Source organism: Kryptolebias marmoratus, linkage group LG10 (assembly GCF_001649575.2).
Source record: "Kryptolebias marmoratus isolate JLee-2015 linkage group LG10, ASM164957v2, whole genome shotgun sequence".
Classification (NCBI taxonomy): domain Eukaryota; kingdom Metazoa; phylum Chordata; class Actinopteri; order Cyprinodontiformes; family Rivulidae; genus Kryptolebias; species Kryptolebias marmoratus.
The window spans coordinates 10,129,382-10,155,853 of NC_051439.1; the positions used below are offsets into that span (position 1 = coordinate 10,129,382).

The 26,472-nt window shown below is 44.8% G+C and overlaps 1 protein-coding gene across 2 annotated transcripts; it reads right to left on the reverse strand.

The window, feature by feature from the left end:
- Nucleotides 1-316: 316 nt before the first annotated feature.
- On the reverse strand, nucleotides 317-26,231 carry dync1h1 (dynein, cytoplasmic 1, heavy chain 1). Of its 2 annotated transcripts, none has more exons than XM_017414092.3 (78): nucleotides 25,878-26,231; nucleotides 24,962-25,049; nucleotides 24,674-24,847; nucleotides 24,304-24,559; nucleotides 24,004-24,190; nucleotides 23,621-23,892; nucleotides 23,303-23,530; nucleotides 22,553-23,206; nucleotides 22,033-22,455; nucleotides 21,734-21,913; nucleotides 21,498-21,647; nucleotides 21,224-21,370; nucleotides 20,932-21,072; nucleotides 20,633-20,809; nucleotides 20,317-20,427; nucleotides 20,090-20,209; nucleotides 19,763-20,002; nucleotides 19,522-19,677; nucleotides 19,226-19,339; nucleotides 19,024-19,134; nucleotides 18,726-18,935; nucleotides 18,473-18,619; nucleotides 18,212-18,378; nucleotides 17,859-18,032; nucleotides 17,352-17,706; nucleotides 17,062-17,256; nucleotides 16,640-16,922; nucleotides 16,430-16,530; nucleotides 16,162-16,321; nucleotides 15,693-15,933; nucleotides 15,410-15,593; nucleotides 15,100-15,312; nucleotides 14,745-14,983; nucleotides 14,497-14,653; nucleotides 14,193-14,417; nucleotides 13,876-14,106; nucleotides 13,633-13,773; nucleotides 13,290-13,523; nucleotides 12,950-13,156; nucleotides 12,712-12,833; nucleotides 12,419-12,584; nucleotides 12,169-12,332; nucleotides 11,949-12,078; nucleotides 11,716-11,849; nucleotides 11,481-11,595; nucleotides 11,235-11,396; nucleotides 10,845-11,059; nucleotides 10,553-10,757; nucleotides 10,294-10,467; nucleotides 10,033-10,152; nucleotides 9,819-9,939; nucleotides 9,440-9,635; nucleotides 8,629-8,746; nucleotides 8,327-8,542; nucleotides 8,014-8,226; nucleotides 7,678-7,805; nucleotides 7,426-7,579; nucleotides 7,186-7,332; nucleotides 6,935-7,085; nucleotides 6,592-6,845; nucleotides 6,273-6,407; nucleotides 6,095-6,189; nucleotides 5,829-6,003; nucleotides 5,281-5,356; nucleotides 5,033-5,193; nucleotides 4,694-4,805; nucleotides 4,517-4,577; nucleotides 4,309-4,432; nucleotides 4,104-4,217; nucleotides 3,841-4,011; nucleotides 3,469-3,686; nucleotides 3,281-3,384; nucleotides 2,084-2,292; nucleotides 1,761-1,914; nucleotides 1,527-1,669; nucleotides 1,262-1,430; nucleotides 825-949; nucleotides 317-733 (listed from the first exon to the last, which is right to left on the reverse strand). In XM_017414092.3, the coding sequence occupies exons 1-78, from the start codon at nucleotides 26,125-26,127 to the stop codon at nucleotides 605-607; spliced, it is 13,923 nt and encodes a 4,640-aa protein (XP_017269581.1). In that variant the 5' UTR covers nucleotides 26,128-26,231; the 3' UTR covers nucleotides 317-604. The 2 variants fall into 2 exon arrangements, with proteins under 2 accessions (XP_017269581.1, XP_017269591.1); XM_017414102.3 differs by lacking the exon at nucleotides 9,440-9,635 and adding an exon at nucleotides 9,068-9,263 and having other exon boundaries at nucleotides 25,878-26,127.
- Nucleotides 26,232-26,472: the final 241 nt, after the last annotated feature.

Below are 26,472 nucleotides of genomic sequence, written 5' to 3' on the forward strand. Positions count from 1 at the left end.
CCCCCCCCCCAATCAAAAACACACCCAAATCCCCAACCAGCAGATGGCCGAATCACCATTGAAAATAGTTAAACATTTGGAAAAACCTTGACTTTTTGCTACTTTACTTGCTAGAGGTAAAGGAATTACTTTGAATGCGTTCCAAGCTGATTTGTTAGCCAGGAGCATTTCTTTAACAAAACTTATTCTATGAGCAAACTATGTGAACAACGTGTAAAACCTCAGAAAAGAGCCAAAAGCAGATATTTGAGTCAAAGCAACGTGAAGCTTAAAGTTGGTCTCACTGTCTGATCAACAGAAAACACAAGGTAGTTTGTTCATTCCAGTGGGTTTTATTCAACCTAAAACAATCATTTCATTAAAATGCTTGAATTTCAACCTTCCTTTTCCAGTCTACCGTTCCCCTCTCATTTCACCATCTGACAACTTTCTCTCAACCTTCAAAAACTCTACGATTAATACACGCCTTACCGCGCCACTAAAGTTTAATATTGGAATGCAAGAAGCTACAACTACATGTAATGGCTAATGACAGGAAGTGATTAAGTGTGGCTTTTTAGTTTTCTTTCAAAGACTCTTAGTCTATAGGAATGACTTGTTTGTTTTATTCTGTGCACAGAACAGCAACTCCCCGCTCGTAGAAGCTGTGAGGATCTTCCTTGGTGGCGATGTCAAAGTCAACAGTGAAGATGAGGTCGGACCTGGTGAAGTTCAGATACACAGGTAGTGTCACCTGTAGTGGGAAGGAGAAGAAAATAATTTAATTATTTCATCTAGTCTCATAAAATGGACTTTATTTGAAATAATTCCACGTTGAGTCGTACCATGTGTCTCTTCTCTGCATTATTCTGCTTCACCCAGCGGAGCTGAGTCAGAGGCAGCTCAGTGGAGATGGAGTTGGACAGGGACAACTTGTTGTTGGCGCAAGTAGCTCCCTGCAGTTTCAGACCTGAAAGGGACAGTCGACGTGTTTTAAATGAGAACTTCCTAAATCCCAAACTGACAGGTCTTCACTCACCGCTGTCTGACAGGACTTACATTTTTAATAAATAAGTGAAACAAGTATGAGTCATGGGAGGACAGGGCATTAAATAAGTAGGAGATGATGACCAAAAGGAGCACATATTTTTTTGAGGGGAGGATTTTTAGTTAAGTTAAATATACGTCCAGTTATTTATTAGCACAAATCATCTTGTAACGAGAAAAACAAATTTTTCACGGCTTTTCACGAGTGCAGCAGATGGGATGCGTTTCGTCAGACCTTTGATGCCGAAGCTGCAGGCGTCCAGCGCAGCGCCCTGGGCTGTGGTGACATTGACCTCCAGACACAGCTCCTCAAGTGACCAGCTGTTGGCTTGCGCCACATACTGGCGAGTAGCAGTAATGTAAGCCTCTGGCACAAACAGGCTGCCCAGGCACACATGGATGTTCTACAGGAGGGAGATGGTGGAAAACATTTTTAAAGAGGAGTCAGAAATGGTAAAATAAGTACAGAAGAAGTATTTGATTTTGTGTACAAACCGTACCTTTAGTTCCTTTGCTCCACCACTGGCAGCTGCCTGTGAGATCTGCTGCAGCTGTTTGATTCGGTCACTGAAGTCCGACACCCACTGGATTACAGTCATGGAGGTCGGGACAGTGTATCGGCACCAGCTGCGAGGCAGGATTCCTGACGAGGAAGAGAGAGAGAGAAAAAAAAGTTTATCCAAGTTCAAACAAATAGGCTACATTAAAAAAAGATGTTAAATTCATGGTATAACCTTTAACAAGGTCACTGATGAGTGTGCGCAGGTAGTTTGTCTGCTTCTTTTTGCCCTCACACACATGCACCACATCGGACAGATTCTGACGGACCTCCTGAAGCATCTTGCCGCCCATCTTTACCTCCCGTTCGAAGAAGCGGAACAGTGGGTCCTAGTGTTTGGACAAAGACAAAATTAAAGCAGATACAGCCGACATTTCATTTAGTGAACTTGTAAAATGATTTTGTTTATCTGGTCACCTCAAATCAGCTGTTCAGGACAGGAACTAATTACAGTCAAAGTACAAACTCTTATATATGCCTCGCATCTTTTGCTTTTACCTTGATGTTCTCCACCGTGCGTTTAAGTGGATTGACGGTTTGCGGCATGAGCTGCAGCCAGTTGCAGGCTGTGGTGTGGAGGGTCCTCATCCAGGCCGGCTGGGCGTCGGACGTGGACGAAGTGCGCTCCTTCTTCTCAGTCTCATAGGCGAGATCATCCTCATCCTCCAACATCTGCATTTTCAACATCTTACCCATCATGTCAGTGCCTGCGCAGCCCAGCAGAGGGAGCCAGTGAGCAGGGGTGGGAGGGAGGAAGAGGAGGGGTGGAAGACAAGGCCGTGGTGGGAGGTAAGGGGGACAAGAAATTAATTGTGGATCGGAAGAACTGAACAGCTTACCTCAAGGATGAGATTTAAAAAGGGAGGGGGTTGAAAATAAATAAAGGGAATTGTATCAGCCAGAAATTAAAATAGACACACAAAGCTTCAGGCAATATGTCAATTAAATGCAACACCATTTGCCAAAAGGATAAAAGATGTTTTCTCAGCTGACTGGATCTTTAAAGACATTAACGCAAAGGCTTCAAAAAGATGGATTCTGAGGAAAAACAATAAATAGAGGATGGATCTCAGAATAAAGTAAAGGGGGGAGCATAGAGTACAGCCCAGGGGTGGGGGCTTCAGGTGCTGGGACTCAGGGAATTTGGGATCAGAACGACAAAACAGAAAAGGGGTCACGAAGAGGAAGATGAGGAATACGGAGGTGGGTGGCTGTTTAAAAAACTAATCTGAGGGTGGAAGCAAAATCATGTCTTTTAAAAGCAACATGATGACTGTGAAATACAGCTGCTGGAGGGTGAGGAGCCACACCCCAATCCTTCAAGGAGAGCATCATAAAATACGCCTCCAGTGACCACAGCTAGACTATATGACATAACTAGGGAGTAGAAAACCAGAGAGAACTAACAGATAGTGGAACAAAGAAAAACATGATGATGAGAAATGATTAAAGAAGGCCTTCATGTTCTTTGCTGCTACACAATCTGATGAATACAGATGGAAAAAACACAAGCTCTTGACTTCTCAGTGGATGACGATGGCCTGTTTTAGTTTGAGTTTAAGACACTAGAAGAGAGAGATTTGGTCAATAATTCATTCTGTGGAAAAATAATTGTTGAGAATGATGCAGCTCTGAAAATGTAAAAAAAAAAACCCCACCAGACTTTAGACAGCGTAGATCAAAAATGAGACGTACCCTGAGTGGTGAGCAACACCTTCTCTGCATTGCTGGGCAGCCCCAACCAAGATGGAGTCTGAGTGTCAGGAAGCAACTCCACCCAGTGCATGAACTCCTCCCGCCTGAAACAAAACCATTTTTATGGGTAGAATGTCAGATAAATGAATTCGGGAACGTTTGATTTCACAAATCAAAAGGTTACTGACCGAATGCCGTCAGGCATCTTGATGTCCTTCTGTCCGTCGACCTTCAGAGCCAGTTTGAACTCGCTGTCAAAGCTTCCTTTGGTGAAGATCCGCTCCAGGAAGGTGATGAGCAGCCGCTGGTCAAACTCGTTGTCAATGCGGCCACCATAGATGGACTGGGCCATCAGGGTCTTCAGCGCCGCCCAGGGGATCTTGTCTGGAGCGATGTTCTGGCGACCCTGTGAGTTGATGTTACAAACTTAAATTCACAAATCTGGTGTAACTTTTGGATTTAACAGTTTGAAGCCATCGGTTGATGTTTCAGTTGGCAATAAAAATATTATTTTTGCTGAAATAGTAAATATTTGTATGATTTCTAAAATTATTTTTAACCTTAGCAGTGTCATCCAACCAGGTGTCGATGGTATCACAAGCAGAGCGGAGGTCAGACTCTCCAAACTCGTACTTCTTGGACCAGCCGAGTGGCGCGTAACGCAGCCGCTCTTGGATGACAGCGTGGAACCAGGCCAGGAGGAAGTAGAGACGAGCACGCTCATTGGGAGCCTGCGGAGGCGTGAAAATAAACGATTTAGCAACTGTGCAGACAGTGGTCGAAGGTCATTTACTGATCGCTCTGAAGTGCCCGTTCTGGTCACCTTGCACATGCGAGCCACGGGAATGCCGCTTAAGGTTCTGAGCATGTTGGCCTTCACACCAGGAGGAGGCTCGAACACAAAGATACGACCTGCGCGGAGCAGATTCACCGGCACCTAGCAGGGAGCGGGAAAAAAGGTTATAAAAACAGGGAGTTTAGAATTAAGACTGATAACTGTTTAATCCCAAACAGATAAGCCACGGCACCTTGGGGTTGATCTCCATTGTGAGGAAAAGCCTGAAGCTGGCATGAGGCTGCATGGAGTGAAGCTTCTTCTCCAGCTGCATCAGCCAGCCAGGGGCCAGGTGCACGTTCTCCAGCATCACCCACCTAGAAAATTAAAAAACACCTTTAGAAAACAACCCCAAGAAAAGAAAATGCTCTCTAATAAAACACAGAATCAACATTAGTCACCTGCCAGACTTGACAGCGGTGTTGATGTCTCTGTCAGCCTTATTAAAGCCTTCAGCTGAACCTGTGAATGGTGGATGTGTGCAAAGATGTAAAACATCCCTCCTGAGCTTTTGATTCAGGTCATAAACACACACAAAAAAAATTAAATGATAAAAGCTAAAAGGTTGCACATCTTACCAATAGAAACGGAGGTGATCTGCTTGTTCTGCTCAGCAGCCAGATCTCTGACGAGCCCGCTGGCATCATAACCTGGTACAGAACACATCAACACCGGAGTGCTGGGCTTCACCTGTGGACGCAAGAGCAGAGATGTCCGTGACATTTCATAAAATTCTAGTGGCAGAATACCCTTAATTAAAAAAATATAAGAGAAATATCTAATAACAGGCAGAACGGTGACGGTGGTGTGATTCTTATTACAGCTCAGTTAGGGCCTTTCTGTGTGGATTTACATTATCTGATGTGTGACTTTCCTGTGGGTATAGAAATGGAAAATATTAATATTTATAACAATACCTCACTGTCCACGATGTTAGCCAGGTCAAGAGGCTGCTCAATGATGTTCATGAACGATTCTCCCAGCACTTTTGAGACAAAGATGTGGGACATGGCCAGCAGGCGGTCAGGACGGAAGGCCTGGATCAGCAGGAGCTGGTGCACTGCCTGACCGATGGAAGCTGAACCGGGAAAGATGCAAGTCATGAACACATAATCCATCTTCTGTAGCTGCTGTGCATAATTCACAAATACGACAAAGGACTCACTTGACTGCTTCTCCTCTGACCACAGATAAGGAACAGCCAGCTCTGGAGTGTTGCTCTCAATCCACATGAAGAATTGCTGAGGTAACAAAACAAAGCAATAGATATATACTTTTAAATAGAAAATTGTTATAGAATATAGTAGTATTTGAGGGTCTTTTTAAACCAAAAAAAAGCCAACCATATAAAACTCTCCCTTTCAAACACATATGATTAGTTGTCTTATTACCAAAGCATTGCAGTAATGGACTTAAATGGCATAAATGAGTTGGGCCTCTTCTGAGCCTTATTGGTCAGCAGTAATTGGCTAATAATTAAACTGAACAGTTATATGTCATACTATCACTTGTTATTCAGAAACATTTAATTTTTCAAGTTTGTGGTTGATTCTGAAAAAAAAAAAAAAAGTTTACCCTGGAAATATTATGCAATAATGTCTCTCTCTGAACTACATTTTTAATCATACAAACTACTCATCAAAAGGAGTAGATCTCTCCCTCTTAAGAGCATATTTTTATCGAATCACATCTTTTTTTCACAACCCTCCTCACCTCATCAGCCTCAACTTTGGCCACCAAGTCCTTGAATGCCGGCAGGCGGTTGAGTCGGACCATCGCCTCGCACTGGTCCGTGGTTAGACCCTTTACCTTCGGCAGAGCAGTACCTGTCAGCACAATCTCCTTACCACGCAGGAAGTGCTGGAATTCTGCATCATATGATGGTTCACTGAAAAAGATTAATTAGAACTTGAATGATTTCATGAACGAGCAGCTATGTTCCGTGTAAAGAGGAGTTTGTGTAATTTGGACATCTGTACCTCATCATGCCCTTCAGGCTGATCTTAGCCAGCAGCATGGCAAAGGTAATATGATCCTGGTGCAGCATACCTCTGGCAACTCTGTTGAACACCACCTAATTCCAGACAAAGCAGACTTACACGTCTGATGCAGGCTTTACAATGAAAAATTGTTCATTTGAACGGTTTTGCTTTGAACCTGGAAGAGGTCCTTGGTGATCAGAGCGAGTCTCTGCGAGTGATCGCTAATGCTCTTCAGGTTGGCATTTTCATACAGCACTGTGTGGTATGTATCCAGGAAGAAGTGGAGAGAGTACTGGTAGAGGAAGTGCATCTGAAAGAAGATTTTAATGGGAAGTTAGGTGATTTGTAGAGCTGAAAACATAAAAAAAATAAGGCCGAATTTATTCATTTTCATGTGGATTTGCGTTTCAGGTTCAATTTTTGAAACAAATGAGTGATTAAAAACAAACGAGCCATAAGATTAAACAATTAAACCAAGTGAGATGTAATCAGACCTGGTTGAGAGCCTCCATGGTGAAGTAGATGCTGCTGCAGGCAGAAGACAGAGACAGGTATTGTTGTGACACTGCCTCCACCTCAGCCATGACGATATCCGTTTCCTCCACCTTCCTGGTCACCTCAGCTGCCTCCTTCTTCAGGTTTTCCAGTGTGGTGATGATCGTGTCGTCATCCAGGATGCGACCCTTGACCTCATTCAGGGCCTGCAGCAGGGATTTTTCCAGCTGGCGAAGCCGGAGCTGGAACTCACCTGAAAGTGACAGAAGGAGAGTTATTTTGATGCTTATAGTTTCCCTGAAACCCCATCATTAGACGAGGTTTTGTTTGTTTCCACCTTACCCTGCAGTTTTAGGAGATCGGAGCGTTTCTCGTCCACATCAGGTCTCTCTGCCTTTAAGACCTCGTTGAGACACTGACTCTGAAGACTGCTGCGTGTCACGGTGAAGTTGACAAACGTAACACGAGAGCATAAGTCTGGTGGGAACTCAACCTGCATAAACAAGACATTGAATATTAAAATCCCACCTTTACATCCAACCAGTTTGATTTTCAGTCACAAGCAAACAACGACTCGGATGGAGCCTCCTTACTGTTGGGTCTCGTGTGGAGAGGAAGATTACAAATGACGGGGACAGATCGATGTCCTGGTCTCCAAGGGTGATGAGAACACGTCCTCCCGTTCTGCGCACCTCCCTGTTCAGCACTGGGTTCAGGATGGGGTCGTAGCTTTCCACGTCCTTACAAATAGAGCAAATGACAAGAAATAAACACATGTTTAATATAACAGCAACAGAGCAATGACAATAAAATGCTACAGAGTGAAGTTTTACCTGGACCAGCAACGGGTTTCCGAAACGCAGCGCGCTCTCCAGGTTCTTCCTGAAGGCGTCATCCAAGAAGCTGGTTCTGGTGATTTTGCGGTCTTTGTACTCATTCATTATGAACTCTGTGGCTTGGCCTGATGGATCAATTATCAGCGGGTATCTGAAAAAGCAAAGGCAGACCAGGATTTAACACAAATATAACAAAAACTGTTAAAGAGATTTTATTTCAGGCTCCCTGGTGGAAACACGGACACTAACCGGTTGAAACGTTTGAGCATGATGGCATTTTCAGTACAAAGGTCATCAGCTGGGAGGGAGTTGGCTTGCCAGCGAAGTCTTTCGTCTGCGTTGGACAGGTACTCAGTTCTTGCAATGTCCGTACGGAACTGGAAGAGAAATGTAGAGTTGTGAAAATTGAGGATTACATCATATGGATTCAGATTTTAAAACTACACAGAGGCTAAAAAATGCTGTGGGTACTACTGAAAAAAAGACCAAAACAAAAATACCATAATAAAAGCTAAATGTTTGATTATTCTTCTACATATTTAAGTTTGAAGACATCAAGAGTATGGGGACCAGAGTTTCAAATACCTGAATGTTAGCCTGCTGCAGGTGATGAGACCAAGTAGTAAACAGGTTCTGTCTCATCTGCTGCTCAAAGTAACCAGCGTAAGTAATAAACGCTGCTGAGAGCAGGCAGTCCCCGGCGATGGTGGACATCTGGTTCTTGAATGTTTCGCTGGTTTTCTCCCAGCGCTCTCTTTCAGCGGACAGACTCTTCAGCAGTGCTGTGCTGCGGTTCACCTGAAAGCAGAGAGCAAAAAATATAAGAAAATGAATCCAGAACTTTCAGTTTTGAACAGAAGTGAAATAGCTGACATGTAGGAATCAGAGTCAGAGTTACCTTTGCCTCAACTGCAGCCAGATCAGCCTTGATGGCCTGAGCCTCGGAGATGAGGACCGCATACTCCTCTTTGTAGCGGGCAATGCTGGCCTCCAAGTCCCTGATCATCTGCTCCACCTCTTCTGCCTTCGTCTTATTGTCCTTTGCATCATCCTCAAGCTTCTGCAGCTCATTACGAAGAGGCTCCACGCGCTTCAGCATGTCGGCGTAATTCAGCTAGAGGATTGGTAGACCATGTTACCCTTTAGAAGAGCATCCTAACCAGGTGTCGTCCTAATTTTCTGATTATTTTGTTTTCCTACCTGAGCAATTGCCCATTTCACCATAGGCCCACAGGCCAGGGAAGCCCTGTTGACCTGGTCATAGTTGTAGCTCGGGTTGGAGAGGTAGTTTTTCTTCATCTTCTCACGAATGGAGTCACTAGATAAAGTAAAGCAGGAAGTTAACACACAGCTGCAATTTACTTGGTAAAATGTTTCTGTTACAGAGGATAATAAATCAAAGGAAATTTCTTGGGATTTTATGAAGAATTGTTTTAATGTTACATTGGGTATTCTCTTTTCAAAGCTAACCACAAATGAACATAGAAGCTGATACCTTCAGCCTATGCTTTGATTAAAAATCAAATGTTGACGGTAAAAAAAATAAATAAATTTTTAAATCAACTTTCAATCACATCTCCTGATTGCGGTGATTGAGTTTCATTACATAAAGACAAAACCTTCGTTCTGACATTAGTACCTCATTTCCTCAGAGGAAAAGTTGACTATGCTGCCGATGAAATTATCCTTGATAATAACTTGTCTGATTTTTTTCCAGTCATTGGTCTCCTCGCCCAGCAAAAGGCAGATAGACTCCAGAGCCAGTTTGACTGCAGCTGGGGGATTGGTCATAGCCCGTACTTCTACTAGATGCTGCCGCTTAATAGAACTCACAGCTAATAAAGGAGGAGGAGGAATGTGTTTATAAGAAAACCACCGGAGAAAGGAGGAGGATGAGGAGGACGACGGGGGAAAGTTTGAAACGTACAGAAGAGAGAGAGAGAGAGAGAGGGAGGGAGGGAGAGAGAGCATTTTAATAAGCAACTATAAAACAAGTCCTCTCTTATTTCACCTGATCTCTTCAGCAGAGAAGTTAACAATGGTGGGGATGAAGTTCTCTCTCATGATGATGGAACGGATCTGTTTCCAGTCTGTTGTGCTCTCCCCAAGGAGCAAGCAGATGGACTCCAGAGCCAGCTTCACGGCTGCGGGGGGGTTGGCCATGGAACGCACCTCCACCAGGTGCTGCTTCTTAATAGACTTAACAGCTATCAACACCAGGTGAACAAAAATAAGGATGATGACAAGGAAGGGGCAACGATGGGGGGTGGATGTTAGCAGAACATCATTATCATACTAACAGGACTGTGCAGAGGCTGCAGTGTGGGTTTAACAGTAAACAATTGAACAGACTGTTTAAAAGAACATGTTTTACAAAAAAGACACTTTACCATTCTGAGCCTCGATCACAGCAGGCTCCACCTGGTCCAGGTCCTGTTTGACTCTCAGCTGCTTGTCTTTGATCACTTCCTGCTGCTTGTACACAGCTTCCTGGATCTCCTGACTCATCACCTGGAATCAGAAAGGAAAACATAAAATGCAATTAAATTCGCCAAGACACCTCCAAAGACTGCATGGTTGATAGAAAAAGAAAGAGGCATATACTTTTTTCTTCTCAGCTTCTTGCTGGTCTTTGACCATCTTCTTCAGCTTGTCATTGGCAGCTGCATTCTTGGCCTCCAACTCCTGACTCTTGATCCTCAGATCACGACGAAGTTCCTCCACCTTGATGAGGCAACATAAATACAATCAGGCAACTGCTCAAACAAAGTACGGACAAAATAACAGACTTTCAGGTACCTAAGTGATTGCTTTTCAGGATTTCCTGTACTAATATGGCATTAAGAAGATGCAGGAGGAATGTACCTGGTCGACAGTTTCCTTGATCTTGCGGAGACCAACGTTCAGATGCATCTGCTGCTCCTCCAACTCACTGCGTTTCTCATTAAACAGGTTGGCGTACTGGTTGATGAAGTCAAGGTAATGGCGGGGAGTAATAGCCATAGTGTGACCACCACGCTTAGCTAGACGGTTATTAGCCTGAAAGATTTGGGAACAAGTTAAGTAAAGTAAAAGCAGAGGTGTTAATTAGAACATTAACCACTGCAGTGAACTTCCTTCCTACCTGGTGAAGAGTCTGATGTACAAACACGCAGCCGTTGACAATCGCCTCACGGTGAGAAGGCGGTTGGGGAAGTTTGTCGTAGACGATGGGCATGTAGTCTGGCACCTTGTAGTTGGGCTTCTCCAGATCCATCTTGCTGGTGAACTCCTTGCCCACCTGATAAAGTGCCTCTGTTGACCAGTCTCCGAACCAGTTCAACACACATCTAACACAGAGCAAAGTTTGCTATAAATACAAAGAAATGCTTCCCTTTCAGTGGTTCCCATTTCCATTTCTTCACAAAAGTCTGTACCTGTTGAAGAGGGCAGGAGATGTGGCAGCCCTGTCCTTTAGGCCTTCAGATGACGGGTTCATGGTGAAAACTACATGAAGGTTTCTGATAACCTGGCTGGTGAACCACTTGTACAGCTCCTCATGAGTGTCGAGCATCAGCCCCTCTTTCTGGGCTCCCTCCTTACACTGAGTCATTAGGGTGGCATACTCATCTCCCTCAAACAGACCGGGAACCTACAAAAAGACAGACATAATTAACGTAAGAACCAAATCATTATACTCAGAAAACATGAGCGTATTCACGATCTTAGAAATCAAACAGCAGTGTTTGTTCTCCCTTACTGAGTACAGAACACCTCACATAAAGGACACGCTTGGTGCAATACAACAAATAATGGCTCCAAGTTACCTCTCCATTGGCCAGCAGTGTGTTCATTCGCTCAAGGAATCCAGAGTCCAGCACGTTGGATTCATCCATGATGAAGGCGATCTTTTCGTTCTTGCAACCTGAGCGCCGCAGCACTGTACGCAGGTCTTCATCAAAGTCCTCCCCAGTGTATTTCCTGTGCACCTAACAGGACAAAAACAAGAATCAGTGAACAGACAGGCAAACGTAACAATATGACTAAATAAATTTGGCATATAGTTTACCAACCTTGATCTGATAGACACTAAGTCCGTTCATCCAGGCCACAAAGCGAGAAAGTGTCGTCTTTCCTGCTCCGCTTACTCCGATCAACAGGAGATGGCCCTGAGGCTGACGGAAGATTCTGCAAAAGGAAAAGGATATAAATGTTTGTAATTTACTCTAAATCAGGAAATTCGGATTTTAAAATGTCCAAGAACTGATGAATAACACTGTTAACACAAGTTCAGAAGATATTACTCACCGATCAATCCTGAGGACGTGGTCCAGCACCTCATTGAAGAGCACCAGAGGAACATCCAGCTCCTCCTCATAGAAGACCTTCAGACGGGCTTTCACGTAGTCCCTCAGTTCCTCCTGTTCTACTGGGATGTAGTCCTGCACACAGAAAGCCAATGCAGTCAATAAAAGTGGACTAAAAGCTGGAGGTCATTTCTCATTGTTTAAAATCTCAAAATGATCACATCTCTAATTTACCTTGGAGAGCCAGTTGCTGTAGAGGATAGGTCTGTTCAGAGCCTTCTCCTTATCGATGTTGGGGAAATGTTTGAGAGCAACGATGTCAATGTTTTCATCTGTCCACCTCCTCTCATCATCACCTACAAGCCTAAAAAACAACCACAGTCATTCCATTTGATCACTCTTTAAATGTTTACTCAAAAAGGACCAATAAGGTAGTAAACCTTATTTAACCTACCTATCCTGGAAGAGACGGAGAGCTTCATGTGCCCAAATGCGGATGAGACCCTCAACAGGTAGAGTCTCAAGTGGGCGCAGGGCCTCAAAGATGCCCCTCACCCAGCGGGTCATCTCTCTCGGAGAGTAGATGTAGTGAGGCTGAATGTCCTGGGTGAACCGCTCCTGAGGTGAAATAAATCATGTAAATAAATTAGCAACTAAATTACTGCACACTTGTTTCTATATCAACCCTGAGTTATGTCCTCTACCTGAGACATGGTGTAGAATTCAACCATCGCAGCAGTAAGAGGTTCAGCGTAAGTTCGCAGCGATGGGATGAGACGCAACATGGCGCGGTTGAAAGTTCCATAAATCTGGGTCAGAGAGGCCGGGCCTGGATAGTCCACATACACCACAGGAACATGTCGCAGGAACCTGGTGACAAGACACCACTGTTAGAACTTATCATACGCCACATTTTTAATGTTGTAGCAGCTCCTTTTAAAGCATCACTGTGCATAACTTTAGTGACCAAAGTGGCTGTAAAGGGTGAATACTGCACCTGTGTGTGAGGGGTTTCCTGCCAGGATCAGTGGGAGGGTTACAGGCTCCAACAAACTGAATCCTCTCCAGTTTTACCCAAGTCTGGTCTGAAGTGCGATAGAAGCCTCCATGTTCTACCATCTACAAAAACATGAGGATTTAAACATTCGACACAGTTTTATATATTATATGTAAACAATAACAGTTTAAAGAGTTATCACAACTGTGGCAGTATCTATACTAATACTTTATCCTACCTGTCTGAGGAAAGAGATGACTCTCTGTGTGCCGTACTTGTCCATGTCTGGCAGATTGATCTCGTCACAGAACAACACCAGCCATTTGCCCAGCTGGACTGGGGCGAGGACCACGCCATTCGGGGTGCGACGGTACTCGCAGTAGTGGTCAAAGGTCTTCAACAGGAGTTCGGGAGTGGTGGCGCTGGAGAAGTTCAGACCAACCACCTGACAGAAAGCAGTTAGAGGAATATGACAATTACAAGCATTAACTTCCCTAATTTTAGTCATTGGGTTCTTCATAATTTGACACAAAATCAAATCTGTAAAACAAAAAAAGTCCAGTTTAGTTCAGTCTCACCTCCATGTCAGGCAAAGCCCTGAGGGCACTGAACAGCGTCATTGTCTTTCCAGAACCAGGGGGTCCACACAGTACCAGTGGTTTGTGCTCTGCTAGCCACGTGTAAAGCAAAGCTTCATGGCGAACTGTGTCCAGGGTGGGAACGACAACATCTGGGGATGCCACTTTGTGGGTTTCCACTTCAATTTGGGGCACCTTGCCCTGCCAGGACTGCCACTCACCTGAGATGCACACCTAAACAAGTATAAAAAGATATTTTTTTATCATGTATTTAAGCTTTTCCTGACTTCAAATAGAAGGAAAAAATTACCAGTAAATCTTCAAAAAAGAGAGGAGGATGTACCTCATAGTCAATGATGGGAACATTGGGAGTGGAGGGGAGGGGCACAGTGGTGATGCGACGGATGTATTCCCCAAGCTCGGCCCTCATCTTCAACCGTCCATCACCAGAGAAGGACCAGAGCACGGCATAGATCAAATACCTCTGTGGGAGAAACCAAAACAAAGAAAGTCAGTTACATGTTCAGTTATTACATCAACTAACCAGGCTGTAAGTTTACTGCAAGAACAGATTATAGAACTCCACCTGCATGTATCTCTCCAGCTGGTCAATGGGCATGGGGAAATCTGGGTGGTTGTTGTTGTACAGAGCCACGTTACGACAGGCTTGGTGCAACATTGAGAACAGTGAACCCAAACAACGCAGGCGGGTGAAGTCCATGATGTGCTCCATCTTTGAGGCGTGCTCCAGGGCCTTGATCACTAGGCCTGTGGAGGTGAAGTATGGCTGCAGGATTCCTGCAGAATCTCTCTGGATCTAATTTAAAACACAAACATCAGCGTAAATCAAAAGTTTGACTGGTACTGGGGTTTTTTTTGTGCGTTTTCTGCTCTTTTAAGGACCTGCAGCATTGGAGAAGCAGTCTCCTCCTCGTCCTCCGTGCCTTTCCTGTTGCGCTGAGCCTCATCCTCTCCCTCATCCAAGGGGATGCTGCGAAGGCGGGACAGGAAGTTGTTGAAGATCATGTCAGTGCTGAGGACATCCTCACTGAACCAGACCATGCCACAGCGAGACACAGTGGCAAGGGTCGCATACTTCAGGTCCTGCACTTCAAACATCACACGCACCTGGATAGAAAGAAGAGTTAAAGGTAAATAAGCGTGTTGTTACAAACAGTTGTCCGAGCTCAAAGTGCTGCGCTCTTACATTTGGTGGTAAACTCAGACGCTCGCCGTTTGGCAGAGTGAGCAGCTTGTTGTCATCCAGTACTGAGTTCAGATTTTCAACCCACTCTGGGTCGACGTCACCGTCAAAAATGATCCACTGACGCTTCTGCAGTTCACCTCTCACATTGTCAATGATCCTGAAATTTAAGAAAAAAGGTAATTAACAAAAGTTACTTTTAAAACTGTCATACTTAGCAACATTTCTTTAAATGAATAAACCTAACTTACTTCCTGAGGATATGAGTGAACAAGCCGTCGGTCCATTCTCGTGTGTTGGGGTCCAGGGTTCCATAAAGGTGGTCTTTGCTGATGGCCTTGGGGTCGATAATGTGGGCCACACCCTCAACACCCTCCAGCCTCTCCAGGGCTTTGAGCAGCACCCTCCAAGCCATAGTCTTGCCACTGCCAGAAGGACCCACCATCATCAGACCGTGGTTGATCTGCGTGATCTGGTAGAGCTGGAGCACCTGGAAGAGGTTTCATAAACAGCACTTTTAAGTCCCAATCTGGATTTGGACCTTAAGTTGTACATTTTACTGGCTAGATACACAGAAAAAGCTGTCAACTACATTTATCTTCCTACCTTCTCCACCCACATGCTGCCAACATCGTCACCGTCTCCGTAGGTGAGGTACATCTCTGTGCAGACCTTCTTGAGCTCCTCCCTTAGAGCAGTCATCTCTCCACGCATGTACTGAACTCCAGGGAAGACATCCGACAGCAGGCTGAACAGCAGAGGGATGTCTTCAGCCACCAGCTTAGGGACCATGGTCTCACACACACTCTGGATCAGGATCTAAAGCAGATGGAAACAAACTCACTCAAATCAAATCCACCAAAACTGAACACAACTTGACTGAACTTCAGATTTCATGGTTGGACTGTTTTGGTACCTCCTGTTCAGGAAGGTTCTCAGCAATGTCATTCTCATCGACGTCCTCTCCACGCTCCAGCTTCTCCCTTTTGATTTTCTGGATGCGCTCACGCTTGACATTGCCAGCACTGATCAGCACGCTCTTGAGGGCACGGAGACCGAAGTCATAATGGCTCTGGGATGACAGCTGCTCATCGCACAGTCTGAAAACGAAGAGAATCGTTTAGAGGGAGAAACAACAACATAAAAACACCCTCTGTAGCCTCAAAACTGTTTCAATTTGCGTCACATATGATACACACTTGAAGAAGGGTACGATCTTCTTGGCGAGGATCTCAGCTGTTCGGAAGCCTTGTGAGTACAGCATGACCTGTGCAATGAGCTGACGGTCGGGCTTCGTCATGGCCAAGCTGCGGAACAGCTTCTTCAGGTTGTCGGGCAGGTTGGAACGGCCAGCGTAGCCAGGATTCATGGTGATGAAGATGGCCATGTCTGGGCTCACCTTCACCTGCTTGTTCAGGAGCTCCGTCGTGACAGACACACCTGAGACGACAATACTTGTTACACAGAGAAGTCTTCAATCTTGGCTGTAGAAATGAAGTATTTTCAGACATTTAGTTTGTGTTTAGCATGTCATATAGACAATACATTGGAAGTTAAAAATAATACTTAATATCCTCTCAAGAAGCTGTTGGAAAGTGCTTAAATGTGATTTTTCGAATATATTAATATTTCATTAAAAGAATAAATAAATCTAACAATGCTACATACTCTTGTCTCTGTTGGGGTTGCTGTGTTCCCTCAGGGCCACCTGGATGTACTGGACCTGCTGGGAGACGGCAGACAGCATCCTCTCTTCCAGACGATTGAACTCATCGAAGCAGCCCCAGGCTCCCACCTGGCACAGACCCACGAAGATGCGGCCCATAGCCTGGGAAAAAAAAAAAGAAAAATATTTTTAAATGTACTTAATTCAATAACAAAATTATTAATATTAATGTTTTAAGCTTTGTGGAACTAAATGTCTACAGTCATGTACCTGGAAGTCGAAGGTTTCGTCACAGTTGAAGACCAACACAAAGCGGCCGAGCTGGTGACCGAGAGCTTTTACTGATTCAGTCTTTCCTGTGCCAGCGGGACCTGGAGGCAGTTCACATTCAATAATGTTCAGTATTTAATACGAAACACTATTAAAGAAAATAAATGATCAACTTATTGGAAAAAAAAAACCTCTATTCAACTTCCATACCAAATGGTGATCCTCCAAGTCGTGCCTCCAGAGCTTGGGTCATGGTCAGATAGCAGCGGTCTGTCAGTGGAGTCTGGACAAGTTTGTCCTGAACACCCAGGTACTCAAAGCCGTAGTTGAACTTGGCATTGGCCATCTGAATGGACAGCTGCTGCAGGACGTCTGTCTGCTTGGGGTCAAAGTAGAAGCGCATCTGGCTGAGCCACTCGAAGGACTTGGGGTTGTCGATCTTGTTCTTGATTAGAGTCCTGGTCACGTCACGCTGGTGCACCAACTCTGTGATCTGAGAATGGAGCGCAAGGAAATTTAGGACAGTTCTGTTGCATCTTTTAATGTTTTGTTTACATAGTTGTAAATTAGATGTACGCTCTACTACAATCCAATAAATGTTAATTTCACAAAAAAAAAAAAAAAGTCCTAACCAGGTGTTCCAGTTTCCTCCGGCGGAGAGGAGGTTGCTCCATCAGGACGGTGTCAGCCAACACGTTGAGAGTGGCCTCCACGTTTGACTGCACTCCCTGCATGGGTGACATGTCCCCGCCACCGGAGATGGTGGTCAAAGCCGACTCGATGTTCTCAGACCAGGCAATCTGGGTGGACAGGACCACCAGCTGGGCCTGTAGAACAAAGACAATAAAGTGAAATGAAGACAGAAGCAGATTTTTATGTTTGTATTATTGTAACTCAATAGCATAATTTGCTGGGTGCCAACCTGGTAACGATCGATCCAGTTGATGTACTGGTTCAGGTCGATGGCTGTACCCTTGTTGAAGGCTGTGACCTCAGTGACCGACTCAGCGAGCAGCTTGGCCAGCGTCACTCTCATCTCCTTCTCCACCAGTGTGAGCCACTCGTTGATCTTTGGGTGCTGTGTGATGGAGACCGGTGTCTTGTAGAGCACCTCCTCTCCCTCACGGGAGGAGATTCCCAGCACCTCAGTGTTGTCCTCATTGAGCAGGATGCTGGAGACGCCAGCAAACATCTTCTTGAAGTGCTTCTGGAGCTTGGCCACATTCTTGCTGTTGCCGATGATCTCAAGCAAGTCTTCATCTCCAACGAAGTAGAACCTGTCAACAAAAGAAAGTTTAAATCAGCACATCAGAATCTGTTTTTTTAGTATTCAACATCATCCCTGACCTCCGAATGTGATTAGGATCATGCATTTTAATAATCTAAATTCCCTCCACCTGCTTGCTCTACCTCTGGAACTTTTTCCTACCTTGGGAATGAAGATCTCTCCCTCTCCAGATACTCTCCAAGAGCTTTTTGGATTTTTCCCAGCAGGTCAGCCAGTCGCTCCAGGGATCTCTGCACTCCCTGTATGTTCAGCACATCCATCACCAAAGGAGACTTTGTCACCTTCTTCATCAGAGCCAAGAACTCTGTGCTGATGCTGCAGGATAATGACAGAAAATGCTGCAGTGAATGGAGATTTAACAAGAGTGCACCCACACTAGATGTAAAGTCTGGAAATTAACTTGTTTTATTTATTAAAAGTATCTGTGCTGATAAAATTTATAGCATTTTCTCTGCATAGATTTTATTGAGCTAAGCTTAGTGTCCTGGGTTTACCTCTGGAATCTCTGGGTTTCTACAGGCAGCAGGTGTTTAATGTCAGCACTTCCTGTGAAGATGCCTTCCAGATAAACCCAGCGGCGCTGAACGTCAATCCATACGTCAAAGAGGGCCATGATACGGTTGAGTTTGTCCTCCCAGCTCAGGGCATCTTCCTCAAAAACCTGACATTTGAAGGAGGGGAGGGGGGTTAATTATGAAACAACATAAAACATTTGAAAACCATCATCCTAAGTAACAGTGTTTAAATCTGTTCACCTTGTAGTAAGGAGACAGCTTCATGGCAGAGACACTGTTGATGTGTTCCTTGACTTTGTTGAAGAGGTCATCCCAGCCTCTAATCAGACGGCACTTGTTTTGGTAGTTCACCAAGTCAAGTTCGTATGAGTTCCACACTTCACGGATCTGCAAAAAAAATCAAAAACATTCAAGTAATTTACTCACTGAAAGCTGTAGATGTAAAGAAAAAGAAAAAAAAGCTGCCGAGCTCTTTTGAACTCTTCCTCTTCACCTGTTTAAGAAACTCCTCCAAGGCCATCTCTCCTTGAGCTACCAGGAGCACATCTTTCACCACCATCTCGTTCTTCTGCAGATCCACATCCCAGATCTGTCCCAGGGTCAGCTCTGAAAGCACCCAGTTCACGTGTAGGCGCTTCATCAGCTGCTTCCAGTGGCGATCCTTCAGAGCCTCTGATTTCAGCTCGATCACCAACATGTTGACCTAGAGCGAGAAGAAAATGTCAGTAAAAAACTTTTTACTTCCCTTATGAGTCAAAAAAATGTATTTAGTGGGAGCAACAAGTTCTAACCTTCAAGTATCCCTTAAGCAGCCTCTGAACATACTCATAGGATGCATATTGTCTCAGTCTTGCTTGGAAGTTCTTCAGCTGGTTAAGAAGCCCATCCAGACTTTGGCGAAGCTGCGCACACAAAATACAAATAGTTGTTGTCACTGCAGAATTAGACAAATAAAACTACAGCAACGTAGATTTTTCAGTTTGTTTGTGGTACCTTGCGAGGCTGCACAGAAACCCACGGCTGCTCTTTCATTTGGTCGATCTGCTCCCACACCTTTGACAGCTCAGACCACACCTCTTTCAGGTCGTGTAGCTCCTCCAGAGCCACCTGACACCAACAAAGGCAGAAACGTGTCAAAAGACAAACATATTTAGAATTAGGTCAGGTTAAAAATATAAAAGGGTGCAATTAGGAGGTACAGCTAATGTGTAAATTCAATATTTGTATTTCAAGGAACCACTCAGTCAACAATTGATTTGTTAGGTGTGCTCAATGCATTCAGACATTACCTGCACTCTCTCTTCACTCCCGCTGAGCAGACCGGTGTCAGTGAGCTCCAGGGCCTCTTTGGCACGAGCACATTTCTCTCTTTCAATCTTCAGACGACTGAAGTTGCCTTCGTAGATAGTCAGGGATTGAAGAGCCTCCTCTGGACGGAGGTTACCCTGCAGAACCAAAGTGTCAGACATTCAAATAAACTCGTGATTTCCTTTCCCCTCCTTTTGTTGTTCGGAGAAAATATCTGCTTACAGCCACAGGTTTGGTCTTCTCCCAGTCATTAAGCAAGTCAGTCGTGCGGTTCTCCACAGCTTTGTCCTCTTGGACAATCTTCATCTGAAGGTTGGCCACCTGCTGCTGAATAGCAGTGTCTTTGCGCTTCATTATGTCACTGAACGCACCCCATTCACCTTCAATGTTGTCAATGTAGAGCCAAGATGGAGGGAACTGGAATCTTTGCTTCTCCAGCAGACGCTGTCCGTTACGGAACAACTACAAGTAAAACGACGGGAGAATATTAGAACTTCATTTTTTAAGGATTAAATTAAAAATAAGAAGATACTAAATGTGATTACTTACTTCCACATTTTTCTCAAACTGTTTAATCTTGCGCTTCAGGGTCTGGACGTATGTTATGAATTCAACAGCATCTGAGGTGCTGGCCGTGTCCACAGAGTGTTGTTCAAGATCTTGTCGGGACTGGTGAGGAACAAGAAAATGCGTAGGAGAAAAAAATGTATATATATTGCTCATAATCATCATTGCTGACACTTGATAACTTTTTTTTTTTTTAAATCATATTTTACCTTAGAGATCTGAGAATGAAAATCCTGCATGTTTTGGCCGAGCATCTGACCAAACTTGCTCAGGACTTCTTTGTGCCAGGAGTCGTATTTCAAGTTCACCTTTGACTGAACCTGTTCACAGGATCAAATACAAATATTTAATATGGGAAAAACAAAAATATTAGAGTGTTGAAGGAAACATCACTTCATTCTAAGAAACAGGGGAAATAATCCCTCTAAAATGATTTTTAAAAACAATCTTTTAACCACATTTTAATTTATTTTCCAAAATGAAATTGTCTGCAGGTGTTTTAAAAAGTTTGCCGTGGATCTTTACCTTGCCATAATCAATGACCACAGGTCCAAATTCTTTGCGAGTCTCAGCATTGTCAAAAGTTCCTCGCGCTTTGCGGATCTGGACCAGCAGGGCCTGCCACTTGGTGAGGTCTTCACCGAGACGGTTGTAGATGTTTTCAGCTTGCATATCCCACAGACACTGGTACTGCAGCCACACCTGGAAACGGGAAACAAAGAAAGAACCTGTAAGTTTAAGTTACCCAATCAAACTAAATTAACTCTTAACTCAGAATTAACTGACTAATTTTAATGTTGTTGCTACAATAAGTCAGCTCTTACCTTTACGTACTGCTCCACCTCACTGACGATGTCCCCCACTGCGCTGTAGGCTTCTTCCAAGGCTGCAGGACCATCTGGCATCCTGGTCAGAGTGTTACGGTAGAACTTCTCCTCCTCTGAGAGCTCGTAGTGCACGCCCACCTGATGAGGAAGGATAAACGGGTTTAGATAGAAGTACATTATGAGACAACAACCAAGCATCTGAGCAAAAAGACATTCAAGAACCTGTTCTAAATGTTTTGATTAATATGTGTCATTCTCCCAGATATACACCACAAATATTCATGCCTACCTGGTATCTCTGGCTCTGGATCCTGGGCAGGAAAAGGATGATGTTCTCCCAAGCAAACATCTCCTGGTAGAGCTTGTGGCGGCAGTCTTCAATTGGTGGATTCAAATAGATCACCTGGTTAGTAATCCTCAGCTCATGGACAATGTTCTGAGAATAAAAACAGAAAGAAATACAAATGTCAGGTGTGTCAATATGTCCAATGTTTCTGTGGTGAAAGCAGCATTTAAGAATAAACATGACATGAAGCTACAGTGTAAATAATCACAACAGCTACCTTGATCTTGGGCTCTCCTCCAGGTTTGTGACCGACTTGTGGAGCCTCTGTGTCCATGTCCACGTCAGCTTTGTCTTCCACCTGTCCATGAAGCACCTGGGTCCAGGCCTTCAGACCAGCCTGCAGGCGCACTCCAAGGATGCGTTCAATCTAACGGAACATTCACAAACTCTAGTTTCGTAGCACACAAGCAGACCCTTACAGAATCATCAGCATTTTTATTTGGACATACACACCTCAATGTCCAGCTTATTGACCCAAATGGGTAAGTTGGAATAAGAGTGCAGATTGAGGTCGTCCACAGCTTTCTGGACACGGCTGAGAATGTCAGAGAAGGTCTTGTGGTCGAACATGCAAGTCTCAAGAGAGCGAACCTCCAGATCTATTTTCTCCTCAATCAGCAGGAGGTCATCAACCTAAAAAAGGAGCAACAGAAACATTTCACGTGATAGCCTGTTAAATCTGTTCAATTATTCTTTTGTGAATACTTGAAGAGTTTATACTACAAGTAATTAAGTAAAATAATGAGACCAACTTTCTCCTGGAAGTTGAAGACCGTCTCTGCCAGCCTCTGGACATAAGGATCCAGCTTGTAGGACTCCCAGACCAAAGTGATGCCCTCAGTAACGAGAGCCTGAACCTCTTTTTTAAGCCCAGCCACCAGCAGAGAGATGGAGGACCTCTCCTCCACTTTCTCACAAGTACGCTCGTAGGTGCGCACGCTCTCAATCAAAGAGATGGCGAATGGGTACAGCTGATTGGCCTGGTGGGCTTTGTTGACGATGGCCAAAGGGACGCGGAAGCTTAACCACTTCAGGTTGCGGACTTCTTTGGATAGGGTGATGATCTCCGGGAGGAAGTTGACTTTGAGTTTGAGCATGTTTCCCGTCCTTCCACGAGCACGAGTATTCTCAATGGTGAAGATCCGGCCAGACACACCGAGGTTACGCTGCTGCACCTGGTTTACAAAAGAAAGGGATGAACAGAGCTGAGACATTTTCAGGATGTTTAAAAATATGATGCATTAAAAAAAAAACATAAAACATGCTTTATACCTTGCGAGCCCAGTCATCAAATATCTCTTGAGTGTTCAGCTTAGCTCTGAAGCTATCCCCGTCTTGTTTTAGCTTCAGCCCTTCCACGTGGTTCTCCCAGCCTTTTCCCAAAACATCTTCCACCCTCTTCATGTACGCAGTCAGCTGACGGTCGATCTGTTTGGCCCAGATGATGGAGCCGGACACAGGCGGCAGGTCCCGAACGTGGCTCATCTTACAGGCCTGGCTCTGAGGGTACTGGACCTTGAACTTGTCGTGCAGAGACTCTATGTCATCTTTCACGCGCTGAATGAGCTGCGTCTGGTACTCCCGAATAGCGCCGCGGATGTGGGGGCGCACAAAGAGGGCGTTGAAGCGGGAGAAGATGCGGAACATCTCGTTGGCGTTCTTGGCCGTTCCCAGCTGATCCCGCAGGCGGGCAGTGATACGGGTCTCCACGCGGTCGATGCGTTCATCGTAGCGCTTCATGGCAGCTTCCCAGGCTTCCATACCTTCCTTAGACACATCCAAGCCGTCAACCTCTTTCACGTTCTCGTATGCCAGGTTGACCTCTTCGATAGCGTTGGCATCAGCGGCATCAAAAAGAACCCCAGCTACTTTCATATCTTCAGGCTCAACTGCCTCTCCAGCAGCGTGTTGCGGCACCGCAGAAACCTGGAGGAAAAGAGGTAATTATTCATTTATTAAAAAGGAACTAATGGAATAAAATCAGTTCAAATGGAACCACTGCAGATGCTGAAGGTAATTCACCTGAGGCCTCAGCACACGAACAATGACAGCCCTCAGCTGCTCGTGTTGCCGTCTGAAACGTCTCATGTGGTCCAGCCTGGACTGGAGCTTTCTGTGAGCAGGGCTCAGACGCCACACCATCTTCAGGTTCTCCTCCCTCTTCCTCTTCACAATGTCCCTCAGAAGCACTTGCAACTTTTCATACTCATCCTCCCAGGTCTGGAACACCTCGAAGCAAGCCACCATCACCTGCAAGCAGAAGATTTATGAACATTTAATGAAAACTGTCGACCATTTTTATCGACTGTGGGGAAAGAAAAGAGATTCATCCAGACAAACCTTTTCAAATTCTTCATAAGCAACATGCATGAGCTTCCTGGTACCCAACACCTTGAGAAGCTGGGAGCTCAAGTCTCTGGAGATGGCCTCCACTAGACGCAGCGCTCTCTGGATGGGATACTTGGTATTCCTTATTTTTTTCAGGTGAGTGAAAATGGCGATCAGGGCTTGACGGATCTTATCAAGCTCTGAGGCAGAAAGCAGATCATTGAGAGGGAAGTCTTTCATCAGAGGATTGTAGTCATTCACCGTTTCCACAGCCTGTTTCAGACCTGCGAGGAGGAGCAAAGAAAACAACTAAATTGAATCAAACTTGAACTAATGACAAGAACAACAAAATGCCAAAATAATGATGGTCTTTGTTTTAACTGCTTGTCACGCACCAGTGTCTGTGTCAAAGCTGACAGTAGCGTGGAAACGTTTGCCATGTTTGAGGATGTCCAGAGTCAGCAGAACCTCAGGGCTTTCCCTTTTCTCCTGGATTCTGTTCAGGGCTCGTTCCAGATTCAGCCAGAAACTGATCTCCTGCAGGGCTGTGCCCGAGGCTGGGTCACGGTCGAGCTTTGTCACCTGGTGGGGTCAGAGAGCAAACAGTCGTTTTGTAAGAAATCTAGACATTTTTCTTTACTTTTACTGTGCTATCTAGCGATGTTTTTCTTATATAAAATAAGCAAACGTCTCACTTTCTGGATCTCCCTGATCCACCGGTTCACTCCAGACTGCAGCTGATTCAGAAAAGTTGGGTCTTCAACTTTGTCCCCAAAGTCTGTGACCTTGGGCTTCTCCCCGTGCTCGTAGCACTGCTTGGCTACATTTGTGATGATGGGGTGGATGAGCAGGCTGATCTCAGGAATTTCGATGTTCTGCTGCAGGTGGAGCAGGCCCATCTCCAGCTCCGCAATCTTTTTCTCAACAGAGGGGGCCATCTTATCCCCATCTCTATCGGGTTTGGCAGAAAATTATACAACCGGTTAATTGATTTCCCCCCATTTTTATATTCACTTCTAAATGCCAAGTTCAAGACTCACAGAAATGATAATAGGAGAACATTACCTATCTGCTTTGCCAGACTCGCGGATGTAGGACTTGAAGAAAGGAGCAACAGCGTTGCTGATGAACGAGTGAAGAGTCTCGTAGGGAGAATCCTCACTCAGGGTCAGGACGCGAACTTGAGTTGATATGGGCTTGTCTGCATCAATGACACCCGTCCTCTTGATCAAAGCCAAGCTGCATCAGACAAAACAGGGAACACAGTTTTGAGAAATAGCAATTTCAGAACATATGCGCCATTTGTTCTTCAGTTTTTTTTTCACTTTTCAGTGAATTAAAAGGATCGTTAACCTGTTGGACTTGATCCCATAGTGTATGTCAATGCTGATGTTGTAAGTGATGGACTCCTTCTCCTCCTCTCCTTCATCGCCAACATCCTCTGCGGGAAGAACAAATAGTCATCTCACCTACTTGCGTTCAACCCAGACCCCGACTTCATTTAGTTAGTGTGACTCACAAAATAAAATACAGATATCTAAAAGCAGTGCACTTTGCATCGTATCATGAGCGTTTCTGGTCCAAAAACCAGAACGGAGAGATGACTCTGTGGGCGTGGATCCAACACCTACAGGCTCAGAGACTTGGTCTGGTCATGTGTGCTATCAAAAGGACAAGGATTCAGCACTCAAATGAAATGAAAACAGCTCAGAGTCTGGCATCGCGCTGAATGCATTTGCCTGAAGAAAACTGAGCATACTGTGTCTATTGACAAACTGCTTCACATGATTAAAAGCCCAAAAAGGTGCACACAACATGACTCGTAGTTGGGACAAAGAGTCATTCTTTATGAGCTGCAGTGATTTTTCAAGTCCATTTGAACTGGAGCATTTGTTGTTGTTTGACTCTTATTTTGTTCAGAAAACTTAGTGCCCCAAAATGTACAGCATTTCGATATAAATGCAGTATTTTACTGATCACAGTAACGCTAAGTATCATAAAACAAATATCAGCTGAACTTGAAGTGCTGAGGTCCATATTTGCCCACCCCACCCACTGTGGCGTAGTTGATATAACAAGTAAACTGATGGGTTTTATTTATTTTAAGGTGGATGTTAAAGTAGTTTCATTTGGACTTTTGGTTGGAAACTAAAAGCTCATTTGCAGAGTAAACGATGGAAGTTAATTCCTCGGTTACGCCTTCGTAAAAGGTTAATATTATCGTTATGCGACACACATTTCTTTGAATTTTAACTCCTCGTAAATGTACCTTTGAGAGCACTCCTCTCGACCAAGATGCTCTGAACCTGGGAATCGGCCAGAAACTTCCTCATCTGCTCCACGGAGCTCTTCTCCTCCAGGGCGGTTTCCAGCGAGGCCGGGGCCTCGCCGCCATCTTCCAGGAGCAGCGGCACCAGCTTCCGAAGGTGCTTCTGCAGCACCGAGGTGTCCGCGACCGTCTGGACGGCCGAGACCTCCATGGTGCCGGAGCCTTCCTCCGTGCCCCCGCCGTCGGACATCTTTATGGGGTCAACGGTGGACAAAACGTTGTTTGAAGGCGGACTAAAAGACAACGACAACTATGCCGGGTGGACAGCTCTGTCACAGGCTGTCTACCGCTGTCAAATCACCGAAGTAGCTTTTATTTTCGCGAAGGATTGTGGTCCTTGTCGTTCAACGGCTGGCTGATTCAATGGATTTTGTTGTTGTAAGACTACAATACCCACAATTCCGTCAAACCGAATCTTTTTGTCGTAGCCAATAACGCCCGCTAGGGGGAGTAAGGGAGTAGTTTGCGGTGATGCAGCAAAATTTGATGCTTTTGTTCTGGAAAAGGTGATTTATTGTTTATGTAGCACCGTTTT